Genomic DNA, 19519 nt, shown 5'->3' with positions numbered 1-19519 from the left:
GGAGTACAAGTTCAGGGGCTGTAGAAGTGGGAGTTCGTGATCAGGGGCTGTATGAGCAGGACTGTAAGGCCAGGCATTGTGGAAGTGTGAGTGTGAGGCTGGATGCTGCAGGAGTGCGGGTGTGAGGTGAGGGCTTTGGGAGCAAAAGAATGAGGGCGTGGGTTGTGGGATCTTGGGTGGGAGTGTGGGTGGGAGAAAGGCATGCGAGTGTGGGTGGGAGTATGGATGCGAGCGAGATGTGGTAGTGGGCATCAGAGTGAGACAGGAGTGCAGGTGGGAGTGAGGGATGGGAGTTTAAGTGGGAGAGCGAGATGGGAGTGTGAGTGGCATAGGGAGAGAAGGAGAGGTGGGAGTGTGGGTATGGGACTGAGAGGTGGGTGTAACTGATATGAGAATCCAGCTCTCCAGCAATGCTCCTAATACTAAACAAAGTAATTAGCAAAGGAAGCAGTATCACATTAAAAATGACAGGAAGATGGTAAGACTTAAATAATTGTTAATAAGAGGACTACGATCAATTATAATAATTGTATATATAAAAGAAATCGAAAAGCCAACAAAAAAAAGGAATGTGAACATGCAATGCCTAGAAAGTAGTGAAGTGTCCTGAAGAAGGATGGAGCGGGGCAGTTGGAGAAAAGACAGGAGCAATGAAGAAGTTTGCAGGATGGTGGTTAGTGAATGTCTTCAAGGAAAGGCAGTAAGGTTGGACAGGCCATATTATAGGGCATGAGTGCTTACTAAAGTAATTGAAGGAAGATTATCGGATTGTGAATCATGGGGTAGAAAGAGAATACCCATGTTGGAAATTGGAGGGCTCCTACAAACAAGTGAAGAGGAAGGCACAACTCCGCAAGGCACGGAGGAGTGGCTAGGGGGGCATCTAGGCACAGAGGGGCATCGAGGCACCATGGGGTGTGAAGGGACGGGTGGGACACGGGACTGGATTTTGGGGGGGGGGGGGGTGCACTGGGCAAGGGGAGCAGCCATGGGACTTAGAGGGATGGGGGAGGAGCATGGGCGGGGTGGAAGCCGAGAGGGATGAGGAGAGGGGCCGCGGGAAGGTAAGGGGAGTGGCTGCTGGACAAGTGGAGCGGCGGGAGAACACGGAGGGATGAGGGGAGGACTTGGGGTGGGGGGGAAGGCTGCAGAGAGATGAAGGGAGGGACCGCAGGTGCGGAGGGACGAAGAGAGGGACTGCGAGATGCAGCACGATAAGGAGCGGGACCTGCTTTTAGGTAGATCACTACGGTTGCTTTGGGTTACTTATGGTCTCTGTCCAGTGATGCTCAGTAGGAACAATGAGTAAATGGGCAATATCACAATCTGAAAAGTTTGAATGCATTGTCTCATTCTTTATTAATGGCACAGAAGCTCGAGTGGTATCCTTGGAGTTTTGTGTCATAGTTCAAGTTGTTAAAAGTCCCAAGCCAGTTAAATAAGGATGTGCATAACCGGAGCTCCTCGCAGCCATTTTATTCCCACCGTGGTTTGGAAACCTTTGAGCAAAAGTTAATCTGACCCATTTAAACAAATCTGTAATATAATATTACCAAGAATGTTTCACTCCTCATTGCAGCATCCTTAGCTTTATAAAGAGACACATTGGGCCGGGACTGAGACGGGTGGCTGGAGTGAGGAAATTTCCCAGCTCGCCTGATCCATCTCGATAAAACATTCCGTACTGCACAAACATCTTTGCTCCCAGGGGTTGGGACGGGGTTTCGCCTGCCAACTCTAGAAGCAGCAAGGCGGTGGCCACAGGCAATGCCCGGCCTGCCTCAACTTTCTGGACTTGTTGTGTTGAAGATTTTAGGTCATCAACTCCTCACACCTTCCAGCCCCCGACAACATCTTCCATACCAACTCAGGCCCCCAAATCACCCCCATGGTTTCTTATACTGTCCAAGCAACTCCTACTCCATTCATGGCCATTCACCCAGTATACACTATGTAAATAGCCAATGAGCCATATAACAATAATATGAGAACAGCTGAGAAAAAATAAAACATGCATTCACAAATCACATTCACTGTCAATAATACAGGCTTCAAACATGTCAGCCCCCCCCCCCCCCCCCCCCCCCCCCCCCCCCCCCCTCCGGCTTAATCTTGCCCAAATTAACATTGAGACATTGACCAAAAAGATCACAGCAAAAACAACTTCTTATAACCTCTTCATGATGTCAGTCAGCAAAAGTCAACAGTTTATTTCAGTTGTTAAAACAGGAACCTTGCTGAGATGTTTACATTTGTCTGGGTACCCAACCAAGTGTGCATCATGAGGATGACCAGCAAGCCCATCCAGTAAAAGCATTAGCTCGGTAGGGGTTTCTGTTTGTGAACGAGTTTTATTTTCTTTCTTGAGGGGTGAGTATTGGTTTATACTGGATTGCAACTGCTAACCTGTTCGTCAATCATTCATATGAGTTTGTCATAGGCCCATGGGGTGAAGTGTCTCTTGTCTCACCTGTAATATAGTGCTCTGCCCTCCTAGTGCGCTGCCCTCCTCGCCTCCTTGATCACTCTTTGGGTTGAGCAGCAAACTTTCGGGTATGATGGACCTCTAACCATAGATTAATCAGATGACCCACAGTTTTCTAAGGACTGTTGCACCATCTGATGCTATAAGCATTATTCTGCTACTAAGGTGAAACTGTACCTTTTAAAAAAATTTAGAGTACCCAATTCATTATTCCAATTTTAGCGTGGCCAATCCACCTACCCTGCACATCTTTGGGTTGTGGGGTCGAAACCCACGCAAATACGGGAAGAATGTGCAAACTCCACACGGACAGTGACCCAGAGCCAGGATCGAACCTGGGACCTCGGCGCCATGAGGCATCAGTGCTAACCACTGCACCACAATGCTGCCCCATATACTGTACATTTTAAGGACAAAGTCCAATTGTTGATGAAGAAAGAGAGGCTGAGGTCAGTCTGAGTTTAATTGCTGTATGGTTAGATTGGAATATGCTTATTAGTTTCAGGCTGTCATTCCGAAGCACCTAACCCCTGTTATGCATCTGTACCGAAGTGTGATGCCTGCACAGGCTGATTTTACAGCTTCTGTGTGCTGTTGTGATAATGCAATTGGCTTGCAACACCTGTGGATCAACAATGAGGAAAGGCTGTACAGTTATCCTGCTGCTGACTTCAGTCAGCTTCAGACGTATGCTAGGATGTCGGGTGAAGACAGGAGCCCTGGGCAGTGTTCACCATGATCAAAAAGCTCAGTAGCAGTCACAGTCACGGGTGAAAAGCGGTTAGCTGGGTGACAGACAGCTGGAGGGGACACTGCAAGTGAAGCAGTCCCTTGGGGAAAGAGAGAGAGAGAGACTGGGGGCATTAGAAAAAAGGTTAAGAAACCCAGTGGACACCAGTAATCCCCATTTCACCTCACGCACATTGTTTTGTTTTCAGCAACAGGCAAACTTGATCCCGGGGTTGAATTTAAATGCTCTGGGCATTTTCTCGTCGGGACTGCCGGTGCTTCCATCGACAAGTAGGCCCCGTGGAGCTGCTCCATCTTACAATCCATTTGCGGTGAGTATCCTCTTCTCTGCTGCTTTTACATGCTTGCAGAAAACGGCCAGACTTTGTTGTACTTCATGGCGAGCTGAGATTATTGCTTCACAGCCTGAAGGCATGTGTTCCGTGCAGCAACACTGCAGGGTATAATGGGGGGCTGGCCCCGGTGCCGGGTGTTATGGGAGACTTGTCCCGATGCTGGGTGTTATGGGAGACTTGTCCCGGTGCCGGGTGTTATGGGAGACTGGCCCCGGTGCCGGGTGTTATGGGAGACTTGTCCCGGTGCTGGGTGTTATGGGAGACTTGTCCCGGTGCCGGGTGTTATGGGAGACTGGCCCCGGTGCCGGGTGTTATGGGAGACTTGTCCCGGTGCCGGGTGTTATGGGAGACTTGTCCCGGTGCTGGGTGTTATGGGAGACTGGCCCCGGTGCCGGGTGTTATGGGAGACTGGCCCCGGTGCTGGGTGTTATGGGAGACTGGCCCCGGTGCCGGGTGTTATGGGAGACTGGCCCCGGTGCCGGGTGTTATGGGAGGCTGGCCCCGGTGCTGGGTGTTATGGGAGACTGGCCCCGGTGCCGGGTGTTATGGGAGACTGGCCCCGGTGCCGGGTGTTATGGGAGAATAGCCCCGGTGCCGGGTGTTATGGGAGAATAGCCCCGGTGCCGGGTGTTATGGGAGAATAGCCCCAGTGCAGGGTGTTATGGGAGACTGGTCCCGGTGCTGTATGTTATGGGAGACTGGCCCCGGTGCCGGGTGTTATGGGAGACTGGCCCCGGTGCCGTATGTTATGGGAGACTGGCCCCGGTGCCGGGTGTTATGGGAGACTGGCCCCGGTGCCGTATGTTATGGGAGACTGGCCCCGGTGCCGGGTGTTATGGGAGACTGGCCCCTGGGCCGGGTGTTATGGGAGACTGGCCCCTGGGCCGGGTGTTATGGGAGACTGGCCCCTGGGCCGGGTGTTATGGGAGGCTGGCCCCGGTGCAGGGTGTTATGCCGGGCTGGTCCCGGTGCCGGGTGTTATGGGAGAATAGCCCCGGTGCCGGGTGTTATGGGAGACTGGTCCCGGTGCCGGGTGTTATGCCGGGCTGGTCCCGGTGCCGGGTGTTATGGGAGGCTGGTCCCGGTGCCGGGTGTTATGGGAGTCTGGTCCCGGTGCCGGGTGTTATGGGGGGCTGGTCCCGGTGCCGGGTGTTATGGGAGTCTGGCCCCGGTGCTGGGTGTTATGCCGGGCTGGTCCCGGTGCCGGGTGTTATGGGAGACTGGCCCCGGTGCCGGGTGTTATGGGAGACTGGCCCCGGTGCAGGGTGTTATGCCGGGCTGGTCCCGGTGCAGGGTGTTATGGGAGACTGGCCCCGGTGCCGGGTGTTATGGGAGACTGGTGCCGGGTGTTATGGGAGACTGGCCCCGGTGCCGGGTGTTATGGGAGACTGGTCCCGGTGCAGGGTGTTATGCCGGGCTGGTCCCGGTGCCGGGTGTTATGGGAGACTGGCCCCGGTGCCGGGTGTTATGGGAGACTGGCCCCGGTGCCGGGTGTTATGGGAGACTGGTCCCGGTGCCGGGTGTTATGGGAGACTGGTCCCGGTGCCGGGTGTTATGGGAGACTGGCCCCGGTGCCGGGTGTTATGCCGGGCTGGTCCCGGTGCCGGGTGTTATGGGAGACTGGTCCCGGTGCCGGGTGTTATGGGAGACTGGCCCCGGTGCCGGGGTGTTATGGGAGACTGGCCCCTGGGCCGGGTGTTATGGGAGACTGGCCCCTGGGCCGGGTGTTATGGGAGACTGGCCCCTGGGCCGGGTGTTATGGGAGGCTGGTCCCGGTGCCGGGTGTTATGGGAGAATAGCCCCGGTGCCGGGTGTTATGGGAGACTGGTCCCGGTGCCGGGTGTTATGGGGGGCTGGTCCCGGTGCCGGGTGTTATGGGAGGCTGGTCCCGGTGCCGGGTGTTATGGGAGTCTGGTCCCGGTGCTGGGTGTTATGGGGGGCTGGTCCCGGTGCCGGGTGTTATGGGAGTCTGGCCCCGGTGCTGGGTGTTATGCCGGGCTGGTCCCGGTGCCGGGTGTTATGGGAGACTGGCCCCGGTGCCGGGTGTTATGGGAGACTGGCCCCGGTGCCGGGTGTTATGGGAGACTGGTCCCGGTGCCGGGTGTTATGGGAGAATAGCCCCGGTGCCTGGTGTTATGGGAGGCTGGTCCCGGTGCCGGGTGTTATGGGAGACTGGCCCCGGTGCCGGGTGTTATGGGAGACTGGTGCCGGGTGTTATGGGAGACTGGCCCCGGTGCCGGGTGTTATGGGAGACTGGTCCCGGTGCAGGGTGTTATGCCGGGCTGGTCCCGGTGCAGGGTGTTATGGGAGGCTGGTCCCGGTGCCGGGTGTTATGGGAGACTGGCCCCGGTGCTGGGTGTTATGGGAGACTGGCCCCGGTGCCGGGTGTTATGGGAGACTGGCCCCGGTGCCGGGTGTTATGGGAGACTGGTCCCGGTGCTGGGTGTTATGGGAGACTGGCCCCGGTGCCGGGTGTTATGGGAGACTGGCCCCGGTGCCGGGTGTTATGGGAGACTGGTCCCGGTGCCGGGTGTTATGGGAGGCTGGCCCCGGTGCCGGGTGTTATGGGAGACTGGCCCCGGTGCCGGGTGTTATGGGAGACTGGTCCCGGTGCTGGGTGTTATGGGAGACTGTTCCCGGTGCCGGGTGTTATGGGAGGCTGGCCCCGGTGCCCGGTGTTATGGGAGACTGGCCCCGGTGCAGGGTGTTATGGGAGGCTGGTCCCGGTGCCGGGTGTTATGGGAGACTGGCCCCGGTGCAGGGTGTTATGCCGGGCTGGTCCCGGTGCCGGGTGTTATGGGAGACTGGCCCCGGTGCAGGGTGTTATGGGAGGCTGGTCCCGGTGCCGGGTGTTATGGGAGACTGGCCCCGGTGCAGGGTGTTATGCCGGGCTGGTCCCGGTGCCGGGTGTTATGGGAGACTGGCCCCGGTGCCGGGTGTTATGGGAGACTGGTGCCGGGTGTTATGGGAGACTGGCCCCGGTGCCGGGTGTTATGCCGGGCTGGTCCCGGTGCAGGGTGTTATGGGAGGCTGGTCCCGGTGCCGGGTGTTATGGGAGACTGGCCCCGGTGCTGGGTGTTATGGGAGACTGGCCCCGGTGCCGGGTGTTATGGGAGACTGGCCCCGGTGCCGGGTGTTATGGGAGACTGGTCCCGGTGCTGGGTGTTATGGGAGACTGGCCCCGGTGCCGGGTGTTATGGGAGACTGGCCCCGGTGCCGGGTGTTATGGGAGACTGGTCCCGGTGCCGGGTGTTATGGGAGGCTGGCCCCGGTGCCGGGTGTTATGGGAGACTGGCCCCGGTGCCGGGTGTTATGGGAGACTGGTCCCGGTGCTGGGTGTTATGGGAGACTGGTCCCGGTGCCGGGTGTTATGGGAGGCTGGCCCCGGTGCCCGGTGTTATGGGAGACTGGCCCCGGTGCAGGGTGTTATGGGAGGCTGGTCTAGGTGCCGGGTGTTATGGGAGACTGGCCCCGGTGCAGGGTGTTATGCCGGGCTGGTCCCGGTGCCGGGTGTTATGGGAGACTGGCCCCGGTGCAGGGTGTTATGGGAGGCTGGTCCCGGTGCCGGGTGTTATGGGAGACTGGCCCCGGTGCAGGGTGTTATGCCGGGCTGGTCCCGGTGCCGGGTGTTATGGGAGACTGGCCCCGGTGCCGGGTGTTATGGGAGACTGGTCCCGGTGCTGGGTGTTATGGGAGACTGGCCCCGGTGCCGGGTGTTATGGGAGGCTGGTCCCAGTGCCGGGATTTATGGGAGACTGGTCCCGGTGCCGGGTGTTATGGGAGACTGGCCCCGGTGCCGGGTGTTATGGGAGACTGGCCTCGGTGCTGGGTGTTATGGGAGACTGGCCCCGGTGCCGGGTGTTATGGGAGGCTGGTGCCGGTGCCGGGTGTTATGGGAGACTGGCCCCGGTGCTGGGTGTTATGGGAGACTGGTCCCGGTGCCGGGTGTTATGGGAGACTGGTCCCGGTGCCGGGTGTTATGGGAGACTGGTCCCGGTGCCGGGTGTTATGCGAGACTGGCCCCGGTGCCGGGTGTTATGGGAGACTGGTCCCGGTGCCGGGTGTTATGGGAGACTGGTCCCGGTGCCGGGTGTTATGGGAGACTGGTCCCGGTGCCGGGTGTTATGCGAGACTGGTCCCGGTGCCGGGTGTTATGGGAGACTGGTCCCGGTGCCGGGTGTTATGGGAGGCTGGTGCCGGGTGTTATGGCAGACTTGTCACGGTGCCGGGTGTTATGGGAGACTGGTCCCGGTGCCGGGTGTTATGGGAGACTGGCCCCGGTGCTGGGTGTTATGGGAGGCTGGTGCCGGGTGTTATGGGAGACTGGCCCCGGTGCTGGGTGTTATGGGAGGCTGGTGCCGGGTGTTATGGCAGACTTGTCACGGTGCCGGGTGTTATGGGAGACTGGCCCCGGTGCCGGGTGTTAGGGGAGACTGGTCCCGGTGCCGGGTGTTATGGGAGGCTGGTGCCGGTGCCGGGTGTTATGGGAGAACGGGTCCCGGTGCCGGGTGTTATGGGAGACTGGCCCCGGTGCTGGGTGTTATGGCAGACTTGTCACGGTGCCGGATGTTATGGGAGACTGGCCCCGGTGCAGGGTGTTATGGGAGACTGGTCCCGGTGCCGGGTGTTATGGGAGACTGGTCCCGGTGCCGGGTGTTATGGCAGACTGGTCCCGGTGCCGGGTGTTATGGGAGGCTGACCCCGGTGCCGGGTGTTATGGGAGACTGGTCCCGGTGCCGGGTGTTATGGGAGACTGGTCCCGGTGCCGGGTGTTATGGCAGACTGGTCCCGGTGCCGGGTGTTATGGGAGGCTGACCCCGGTGCCGGGTGTTATGGGAGACTGGTCCCGGTGCCGGGTGTTATGGGAGACTGACCCCGGTGCCGGGTGTTATGGGAGACTGGTCCCGGTGCCGGGTGTAATGGGAGACTGGCCCCGGTGCCGGGTGTTATGGGAGACTGGCCCCGGTGACGGGTGTTATGGGAGACTGGCCCCGGTGGCGGGTGTTATGGGAGACTGGTCCCGGTGCCGGGTGTAATGGGAGACTGGCCCCGGTGACGGGTGTTATGGGAGACTGGCCCCGGTGGCGGATGTTATGGGAGACTGGTCCCGGTGCCGGGTGTTATGGGAGACTGGTCCCGGTGCCGGGTGTTATGGGAGACTGGCCCCGGTGCCGGGTGTAATGGGAGACTGACCCCGGTGCCGGGTGTAATGGGAGACTGGTCCCGGTGCCGGATGTTATGAGAGACTGGTCCCGGCGCCGGTTGTTATGGGAGACTAGCCCCGGTGCCGGGTGTAATGGGAGACTGACCCCGGTGCCGGGTGTAATGGGAGACTGACCCCGGTGCCGGATGTTATGGGAGACTGGTCCCGGTGCCGGGTGTTATGGGAGACTTGTCCCGGTGCTGGGTGTTATGGGAGACTGGCCCCGGTGCCGGGTGTTATGGGAGGCTGGTCCCGGTGCCGGGTGTTATGGGAGACTGGTCCCGGTGCCGGGTGTTATGGCAGACTGGTCCCGGTGCCGGGTGTTATGGGAGACTGGCCCTGGTGCTGGGTGTTATGTGAGACTGGTCCCGGTGCCGGGTGTTATGGGAGGCTGACCCCGGTGCCGGGTGTTATGGGAGACTGGTCCCGGTGCCGGGTGTTATGGGAGACTGACCCCGGTGCCGGGTGTTATGGGAGACTGGCCCCGGTGCCGGATGTTATGGGAGGCTGACCCCGGTGCCGGGTGTTATGGGAGACTGACCCCGGTGCCGGGTGTTATGGGAGACTGACCTCGGTGCCGGGTGTAATGGGAGACTGGCCCCGGTGCCGGATGTTATGGGAGGCTGACCCCGGTGCCGGGTGTAATGGGAGACTGGCCCCGGTGGCGGATGTTATGGGAGGCTGACCCCGGTGCCGGGTGTTATGGGAGACTGGTCCCGGTGCCGGGTGTTATGGCAGACTGGCCCCGGTGCTGGGTGTTATGGGAGACTGGTCCCGGTGCTGGGTGTTATGGGAGACTGGTCCCGGTGCCGGGTGTTATGGCAGACTGGCCCCGGTGCTGGGTGTTATGGGAGACTGGTCCCGGTGCCGGGTGTTATGGCAGACTGGTCCCGGTGCCGGGTGTTATGGGAGACTGGCCCCGGTGCTCGGTGTTATGGGAGACTGGTCCCGGTGCTGGGTGTTATGGCAGACTGGTCCCGGTGCCGGGTGTTATGGGAGACTGGCCCCGGTGCTCGGTGTTATGGGAGACTGGTCCCGGTGCTGGGTGTTATGGGAGACTGACCCCGGTGCCGGGTGTTATGGGAGGCTGGTGCCGGGTGTTATGTAGACTGGCCCCGGTGCTGGGTGTTATGGGAGACTGGCCCCGGTGCCGGGTGTTATGGGAGACTGGTCCCGGTGCCGGGTGTTATGGCAGACTGGCCCCGGTGCTGGGTGTTATGGGAGACTGGTCCCGGTGCCGGGTGTTATGGGAGACTGGCCCCGGTGCTCGGTGTTATGGGAGACTGGTCCCGGTGCTGGGTGTTATGGGAGACTGACCCCGGTGCCGGGTGTTATGGGAGGCTGGTGCCGGTGCCGGGTGTTATGTAGACTGGCCCCGGTGCCGGGTGTTATGTAGACTGGCCCCGGTGCTCGGTGTTATGGGAGACTGACCCCGGTGCCGGGTGTTATGGGAGACTGGTCCCGGTGCCGGGTGTTATGGGAGACTGACCCCGGTGCCGGGTGTTATGGGAGACTGGTCCCGGTGCCGGATGTTATGGGAGACTGGTCCCGGTGCCGGGTGTTATGGGAGACTGGTCCCGGTGCCGGGTGTTATGGGAGACTGGCCCCGGTGCCGGGTGTAATGGGAGACTGGCCCCGGTGCCGGGTGTTATGGGAGACTGACCCCGGTGCTGTGTGTTATGTAGGCTGGTCCCGGTGCCGGGTGTAATGGGAGACTGACCCCGGTGCCGGGTGTAATGGGAGACTGACCCCGGTGCCGGGTGTTATGGGAGGCTGACCCCGGTGCTGTGTGTTATGTAGGCTGGCCCCGGTGCCGGGTGTAATGGGGGTCTGGCCCCGGGTGGAATGGGAGACTGGGTCTTGCCCAGAGTATTATTGGATGCAGGCGAGCACTTCCCGTCTCCCTATATTATGGTATTGAGTCCTCTGGTGCATTGTGCACGGTGAGCGTGCATATTTTCCAGAGAGCTCTCCCGAGGAAGCTGGACTAATTTTGCAGTTGTTTATGATGGGAATAAGAAATGATACTTAGCCTAGAAAAGGCAATTTTTTCTTTCAGTGCCTTTTGTGACTCTGCATTCCTATCATGTCCGTAATTGTCAACATTGGGTGTTGAAATGTTGCTACCGATGGTTTAAATGGTGTATGAACCGGTCTCTGGCCCCAGTGGCCATTCTTGCTCTGTGAATCTAGATTGTGAGTTGACAGTTTCTTCAGTGCTCAGGAACCTCGCCTGGAACCGAGTCACACACTTCCCAGAGTGGGGATGAATTGACCCATTGGCCTGACCTCACTGAGTGTAAAATGTTCTTCAGTGAGGAGGCGTACAGTCCCTGAAGGAGAAATCTGCAGTGACCAACCAGAATGTCTTTTTTTAGATGCAATGATATTCAAGTTTGACTGGCTTCAACTAATGTAAGCTTCTAATGTTAAACTTCTATTCAATTAATGTGTTACAACCTGCCCCAGTCGGGGCTCCCCAAAAGTTATTGATCCAGGCAAGACACCTCGATTTGTCACCGTCTGGCTGGGATATCCCTCTGGTTGTGACAAACCCGGGTGAGGAGGGATAACTGGCTCCGTGACTTTTCAACCCACCCTCTGCTGGTAGCAACAAAGGTTTAATCTAACAAGATTCCCTCTCCCTTGGTACCTTTTGCAGACCCAATTGAGCCAATTTAATCAGGCTTTCTTGTGTGAAAAGAGAGTAAGTTTATTAATTGTTGAAGGTAAAGAGAAGTGATAAAACGCATGCAGCTACATTGATCTGGATTAGAAAAAAGAATGGACTCCAATAGTAAGTAAATAATACATAAATAAAAAGTTATACAGTATAGTCCTTGAGTTATGAGGAGTAGTTGATGCGCTACGATTGTTTTCAGTGCAGTTAGCTTCTGCTGCCGAATGTTTGATTCTTCAGTTCCGGTGTTCTGTTTGGGAGAGAGATTTCAGTTCTTTGACCATTTGCGGTCCTCCTGCTGGCTGATAGACTTCACAGTCAGGGAGAGAGTTTTAGATGTTCCTGTAAAAGTTGGCTATTTTTTGCAGGGCCCCTGCCCTGGTCAATGTATCACATTCAGTGCGACAATCTTCCTGCTGCTTTTCTCACAGCGCGCACGCACACACACAGGCACAGACCAACCGACAGACACTGGGCAGCTCTCTCACGAGCTTTTACATAGATACATAGAAGATAGGAGCAGGAGGAGGCCTTTTGGCCCTTCGAGCCTGCTCCGCCATTCATCATGACCACGGCTGATCATCCAACTCAATAGCCTAATCCTGCTTTCTCCCCATAGCCTTTGATCCCCTTCTTCCCAAGTGCTACATCTAGCCGCCTCTTGAATATATTCAAAGTTTTAGCATCAACCACTTCCTGTGGTAATGAATTCCACAGGCTCACCACTCTATGTGAAGAAGTGTCTCCTTATCTCTGTCTGAAATGGTTTACCCTGAATCCTCAGGCTGTGACCCCTGGTTCTGGACACACCCATCATTGGTAACATTTTGCCTGCATCGACCCTGTCTAGTCCTGTTAGAATTTTAGAAGTCTCTATGAGATCCCCCCTCATTCTTCTGAACTCCAGCGAGAACAACCCCAACCTAGTCAATCTCTCCTCATATGACAGTCCCGCCATCCCTGGAATCAGTCTGGTAAACCTTTGCTGCACTCCCTCGAGAGAAAGAACATCTTTCCTCAGAGAAGGAGACCAAAACTGCACACAATACTCCAAGTGTGGCCTCACCAAGGCCCTATACAATGACAGCAACACATCCCTGCTTCTATACTCGAAACCTCTTGCAATGAAGGCCAACATACCATTAGCCTTCTTTACCGCCTGCTGCACCTGCTTGCTTACCTTCAGCGAATGGTGCACAAGGACACACAGGTCCCGCTGCACACTCCCCTCTCCCAATTTACAACCATTCAGGTAGTAATCTGCTTCCTGTTTTTGTTTCCAAATTGAATGACCTCACACTTATCCAAATTATACTGCATCTGCCATTGGTTTGCCCACTCGCCCAACCTGTCCAGATCTTGCTGTAGGATCCCTGCATCCTTGTCACAATTCACCCTCCTACCTAACTTGGTATCATCTGCAAACTTTGAGATTTTACATTTTGTTCCCTCATCCAAATCATTAATATATATTGTGAATAGCTGGAGTCCCAGCACCGATCCCTGTGGTACCTTACTGCCTGCCAATTTGAAAAGGACCCATTAATCCCTACTCTTTGTTTCCTCTCTGCCAATCAGTTTTTTATCCACCTCAGCATATTTCCCCCAATCCCATGCGCTTTAATTTTGCCCAATAATCTCTTGTGCGGGACTTTGTCAAGTGCCTTCTGAAAGTCCAAATATACCACATCGACTGGCTCCCCCTTGTCGACTGTACTGGTTACCTCTTCAAAGAATTCCAACAGATTTGTCAAGCATGATTTCCCTTCATAAATCCATGCTGACTCTGACTGATCCTGCCACTGCTTTCTAAATGTTCCGCTATAAAGTCCTTGATAATGGATTCAAGCATTTTCCCTACTACCAATGTTAGCCTTACTGATCTATAATTCCCTGCTTCCTCGCTACCACCCTTTTTGAACATTGGAGTGATGTGAGCTACCCTCCAATCTGCAGGGACAGTTCCAGAGTCTATAGAATCCCAGAAGATGACCACCAATGCATTCACTATTTCCAGAGCCACCTCCTTAAGCATTCTGGGATGCAGATTCTCAGGCCCTGGGGACTTATCCGCCTTCAATCCCATCAGTTTTCCCAGCACCATTTCTCTCTCACTAGACCTTTTGTTCTCCAACATTTCTGGGATCTGATTTGTGAAGACAGAACCAAAGTATGTATTTAATTGCTCAGCCATTTTTTTGTCCCCTGTCTGTGTGTATTTGAACTGGAGTCCACTATTCGGTCGAGGCAATTATACCCAGGGTCTTTGGATGAGATCGCCATTGGACCATAACTTCCTGACTCCCCAGCGTTGCATTTGGGGGATACCCCAAAGGTGCAGTTGGGAATTCCCCTTCGAAGTTTCCACATATGGGTTTACGCGGCAATGTCCAGAAGCGCCAACGTCCCCCAGACAATTGTGCTGCGATGGGAAGCATCCGACAAAGTGATTTAAATTGTTAACTTCGGATAGTTCTGCCAGTTTTACCATCATGGTTACTCTGGAAGAGTTTGCTGAAAAAAGGCACTTCAAACTTCAGAGTAACTATTTTAGACACCCAGATCGAGCCTCACATGGTACACGCCCCCAACCCTCCCAGGGGACCTCCATCACCAACTAAGCACCCACTCCCCAACCCCCCCACCGCCACCACCCATGCAGGATTCGACCTGACCACTCCCACCTTCCACGATGCTCCAGCCCTCTCAGCCGCGAGTTACCTGGGCGTGAGCTGGTGCATGTATTTAGGAACGGAACCCAGGTATCATGGCTATTGAGAGGGAGCAAGGAAGTAAGAAAACATTTCCGAGCGCGGCATGGTGGCGCAGTGGTTAGCACTGGGACAGTGCCGCCGAGAATCTGGGTTCGACCCTGGCTCTGGGTCACTGTCCGTGTGGAGTTTGCACATTCTCCACGTGTTTGCGTGGGTTTCACCCCCACAACCCAAAGATGTGTAGGTTAGGTGCATTGGCTACGCTAAATTGCCCCTTAATTGCGAAAAAAAAATTATGTATATAAAAAAAAGAAAACATTTCCAACTTTTCTGGTTTGCTGGTGGATGTATGCCTGGACCTCGAAGTAGCGCAGAACGACTTGGTGCCAAGTGCATAGACTCGGGTTGTCCCCCTAGAATGGGGGTGCCCTCGCTGGGACCTCCAGTGCTGCACAAATTAATTTAAACCCACCCCCCTGCAACTTAGACTCCTGCCTGTTGAGACTGCTGACAGTATCCTGCACATGCTCTGAGGGCACTTGGTCATGTGAAAACCCATCCAGCTCTCCCCCTAAGGAAACCCCCATAGAATCCCGACAGTGCAAAAGGAGGTCATTCGGCCCATCGATTCTGCACCAACCCTCTGAAAGAGCTCCCTACCTAGGTCCCCTCCCCCTCCACACCTAACCTGCACATCTTTGGAGTTCCTGCACCTTTTTGGTTCCCAGCAACATCATCAATGGGGATGTTCAGTTGGTGTGCGACCATGCTCAATCGCCAGCCCACCAGCTGAGGCGCTCCTTAGGAACGCAGCCCCACAGCAGGGGAAGCAATAATCAGCAGCGCTCCCCTTAAACGAAGTACACAGGCACCAATGCTGCTGGAACCCTCCCTGGCACACAGTCCCTCGCAGAGCGAAAGCTAGCCCACCCCTTCGGATCACGAGATGTATCTGAGCCCTGTCTATTCACCTTGCCCCTGATCCCATCCATCCCACCCCCGGCCAGGAAACCTGCCCAGCTCCCTGCCACAACCTGTGCTTTAATCCAAGGCTCCACATCACACTGCAGCTAATATCCCATCAAATGCACACCCGCCTCGCTCGCCCCCATCTCTAGGACCTGTCCGCACACCAGCCTCTTAGCATGGAGACAAATGGCTGCACAACATGAACATCTCCACCATAAAACCAGTTGCCACCTTCCTGGAAGGATAGCACCAGGCTCACTCACTAAGGAGACCCACAAAAGACCTTGTTCAGAGAAGCAGGACAGGAGCCACAGAGACCCTCTGGGATCTCAAAGACATTCGCACATGGGTGTATCCGCGGTGTCACAGATGCCCTATGTGCCCTGGCATTAGACCACATCACCTTCAACCAGAGCAGATCCAACAAGATGCCTGGGCAGCTGCTTTGCTAACCGCATGTCCAAGGGGCGATGGATGGCATGCATTTCGCCCTTCGAGCACTGGTTTGACAAGGGGTGCCCTTTCATCAGTTGGACGGGCTTCCACACCATGAGCGTGCAGTTGGTGTGCAACCAGTAACTGCACGTCTGTGCCGATACTCAGGCAGCGTGCACAACGTATAAATCCTGACGCACCCGTTGGTTCCCGGCACCGTCGAGGCGCTCTCTCTGGTGAGGGGTTGGCTCTTGGGCGACGAGTGTTACCCGCTGAGGTCTTGGCTAATGACGCCTGTCCGGATGCCCCAGACCGAGGCGCTAGAATGACGGCCATGCAGCAACCAGGAGCGACAATGAGCGGCGCATCGGGTCCTCAAGATGCGCTTCCGGTCCCTGGACCGCTCTCCAATATTGCCCCAGGAGGGTCACTTGCATCATGCTGGCCTGCTGCGTCCTTCATAACAGCGCTCAGCAGAGGAGCGACATGCTGGAGGAGGAAGAACAGCAGGTCTCACCTGACGAGAAGGATGAGGCAGGTGTCCAGCAAGACCCGTGCGTGGACATGGGGGTAGCATGGCAGGCCGTCCAACGTGTAATCCAGGGCTGCCACATGCAGGACAACCTCATCAACTCCTGATTTACCAACTAGGCAGCTAGGCCACCTGCAGTTCTGCTGCCCTGTCCCACCCCTTCCCCACACTCCCCTCACTTCAACTACCCCCCAACACCCCACTCAAAATCCAACTTCCCCTGAGCCATTTACCCCTTCCCTCTTCCTCAGTCCATCCATCCTTTCCCTCTCCCTCAATCCCTTCCCTCTCCCTCAGTCCTTCACTCCACCATCCCCCTAGCCTTCCACTCTTACCCACTAAAACAGCTCCACCCCCCCCAAAAGGATCAATACAGCATCACAGGGTGCTGGCACAGGGTGTTTGGCAGTATCAGCGGGTCTTGCTATGAGATGACCTCTACTGCTCCTCATTGTCTGACAAACTCTGACTCCTGTCTTTAAGATAACATCCCATTGTCCGCCTGGACGATCCCTGCATGTGTGATGCCGATTCCTTTCTACGGGTCCAAACCTGCTGAGGGGAATATTGGGAGGGTTTTGTGGGAGGGGTTTGGCGGTAGATTAGGTTAGGGCTCACTCACTGGGGATGCTGTAATACAAGGCGGACTCACACTGCTGCCCTCGTGCCCTGCCAATTCCCTTAGTGAGGGTGCAACCCTGTGGGGTGTTCTTGTACCATGGGCGCCCCCCCCTCTGGTTAGAGGCAGATCGGACTGGTATTACAGAAGTGTTTGATGGTGAGTATTTACAACATGTGTGCACTTCACCATTACTATCTACTATACCCATTACAACTTCCAAGTGTCATCTATCTTCCTCCTCTCTGTGGCCTACCACTTCTTCTAGGTGTTACCCCAGAGCAGCACGGAAGTGGAGGCGGCCTGTTGCATGCCTCGCCCTCTGCCCTGGGATGATGTCCTTTGGTGGTCGTCCTCTCGAGGACCTGAGCCTGAATCGGACCGGCTGACTTTTGGGTGTCACAGGTGACGACGTGTCAGCTCCTCTTCCTGCTGCCCATGAAATGTATCAGTGTCAGGTGGGGGGGATTCTGAAGCACTGAGGAGCCCCATCACTTCCTCCTCCCTTAGGGTGATGGCTGGCCCCCGGGCTACTCGATGGGATGGAGGGGAGGCTCCGGAGATGCCACCATCACCTGGTGCAGCCAGTCCTAGAGGCTCGCCCTCGTCTGAACCATGGCCTCGAAGTCCTCAGTCATGGTGCATTGAGACTGGGTTATGGCCCTCGCTGCCTCAGTCATGTCTGTCTGTGACTGGCTAAGGTCAGTCAGCGCCCAGCCAATGCTCTTGATGTCTTCTGCCGTGACCGTTTGTGAATGGGCCGAGCTTTGGAGCGCAGCAGCAATGTCCATCTGCGCCCGGGGACATGTCGAGTGTGACTGGGCTCCCCTGTCCTTCGCCTCGACCATGGACTGCACTGTGTGCCTCAAGCCTTGGATGCCCTGACACATGGCTCTGACATCTTGTCCCAGACCTTCCACTGCAATCGCCACCCTTTCAGTGTTGGCCTGGTTGCCACGCATTTCCGGCAACATCTCCTGCACCTGAAGGCGGTTGGACTCCTCCTCCTATACTTGCAGGCGCTGGAAAGTTGCTGACACCCCCTCCTGTAGATTCTGGCTCTGTTCCTGTATCTTGCACCAGTGATTGGTTCATCTTTTCCGGAAGCCTGACACCGCTTTGGGTGACAGCTGTTCCCTGGGATCGGGCAGCTGTCTGCTCCGGAGTCCCTGCCTCCATGCTGCAGCATGTGTTTGGTGCTCACCAGAGGATGACCCAGGAGCCTGAACGTTAACATTATCCGCTGAGGTGATAGTCTGTGTGATGGTGCAGGTGAAAGTAGTGGCAAGACGTAGGTGCCTTTCCAGGCTGTGCTGAGGGTCTGGATGGAGGGCAGCAACTCCCACCGGCCCAGTCTCGTCTGATGATCATGCAAAACAATAGGCAATGGGGTGAGATCCTGAGAAGGACTGGTCTGTGGTAGAGGGGTGACTCACTTGCTGTAGGGACATCTGCATTGCATTGTATTCTCACTTCTTTGGCACATGCCAAACTCCATGTCAGCCACTGTCTTCTCCTCGACCTCCCCTGAGAGTTGCAGGGCCCTTTCCTTTTGAAGCAGTGTGGACCCGAATATCTGGGATGCCCTCGCTCATGACCATTTGGACCACAAAGAGAAAGAGTTCACCCTCCCTAGGGCATCTGCCCACGTCCCCTCTTCGATCTCCTCTCCCAACTCCTCCCCCCACTTACCTTTCAACTCCACCACTGAGGCCTCCTCCTCCTGCATCACCTGGTAAGTTTCCGAGATCTTCCCCACTCCAAACCCCCCCCCCGAGAGCACCCGGTCCTGTACTGTGTGTGGCAGCAGTCGCGGGAATTCCACCACTTGCCGCCTGGCAAACGCCCTTACCTGTAAATATCTGAAGGTGTTCCCCGGCGGGAGCCCATACTTCTCCTCCAGCTCACCCAGGCTCGCAAACTTCCCGTCCACAAACAGGTCTCCCAACCTCTTATCCCTGCCCTGTGACGCCCCGAAAACCCTCCATCTATTCTCCCTGGGACAAACTGGTGGTTTCCCCCGTATTAGGGGCCACACCGAGGCCCCAACTACCCCCCTGTGCCGCCTCCACTGCCCCCAGATTTTGAGGGTAGCCGCCACTACCGGGCTCGTGGTATACCTCATTGGAGGGAGCGGCAGCGGTGCCGTTGCCAGCGCCTCCAGACTCGTACCCTCACAAGACGCCGTCTCCAGCCTCTTCCATGCAGTCCCCTCCCCCTCCATCACCCACCTGCGCACCATTGCCGCATTGGCGGCCCAGTAGTACCCACAGAGGTTGGGCAGTGCCAGCCCCCCCCCCCCCCCCCCCCCATCCCTACCCCGCTCCAGGAACACCCTCGGAGTCCCTCGCGGCCACACAAACTCCGTTATGCTCCTGTTGACCTGCCTAAAGAAGGCGTTTGGGATAATAATGGGGCGGCACTGGAACAGGAACAAAAACCTTGGGAGCACCGTCATCTTGACTGACTGCACCCTACCCGCCAGGGACAGCAGCTACGCGCCACACCTCTTGATCTCCTCCTCCATTTGCTCCACCAGCCTCATGAAATTAAGTCTATGCAGGGCCCCCCAGCTTCTGGCCACCTGGATCCCCAAATACCTGAAGCTCCTCTCCACCCTTTTTAGTGGGAGCTCGCCAATCCCCCTCTCCTGGTCCCCTGGGTGAACCACGAACAACTTGCTCTTCCCCATGTTGAGCTTGTACCCTGAGAAATCCCCGAACTCCCTGAGGATCCTCATTACCTCCGGCATTCCCCCATCGGGTCCGCCACATATAGCAGCAAGTCGTCCGCATAG

At 56.6% G+C, this 19519-nt stretch overlaps 1 protein-coding gene across 3 annotated transcripts in view; it reads left to right on the top strand.

Annotated features, from left to right (window-relative positions):
- The window catches only part of igf2bp2a (insulin-like growth factor 2 mRNA binding protein 2a), a 321903-nt gene that overhangs the window by 268176 nt on the left and 34208 nt on the right, over positions 1–19519 (top strand). For all 3 annotated transcript variants that reach the window (XM_072483899.1, XM_072483891.1, XM_072483884.1), the window contains exon 10: positions 3424–3546. In XM_072483899.1, coding sequence (XP_072340000.1) covers positions 3424–3546 — 123 coding nt within the window. The remainder of the gene's footprint in view (positions 1–3423; positions 3547–19519) is intronic.

The sequence above is a fragment of the Scyliorhinus torazame genome, chromosome 2, assembly GCF_047496885.1.
Source record: "Scyliorhinus torazame isolate Kashiwa2021f chromosome 2, sScyTor2.1, whole genome shotgun sequence".
Taxonomy (NCBI): Eukaryota; Metazoa; Chordata; class Chondrichthyes; order Carcharhiniformes; family Scyliorhinidae; genus Scyliorhinus; species Scyliorhinus torazame.
Note: the sequence above shows the minus strand (reverse complement) of the source record. Positions and strands in the feature narration are given on the sequence as shown.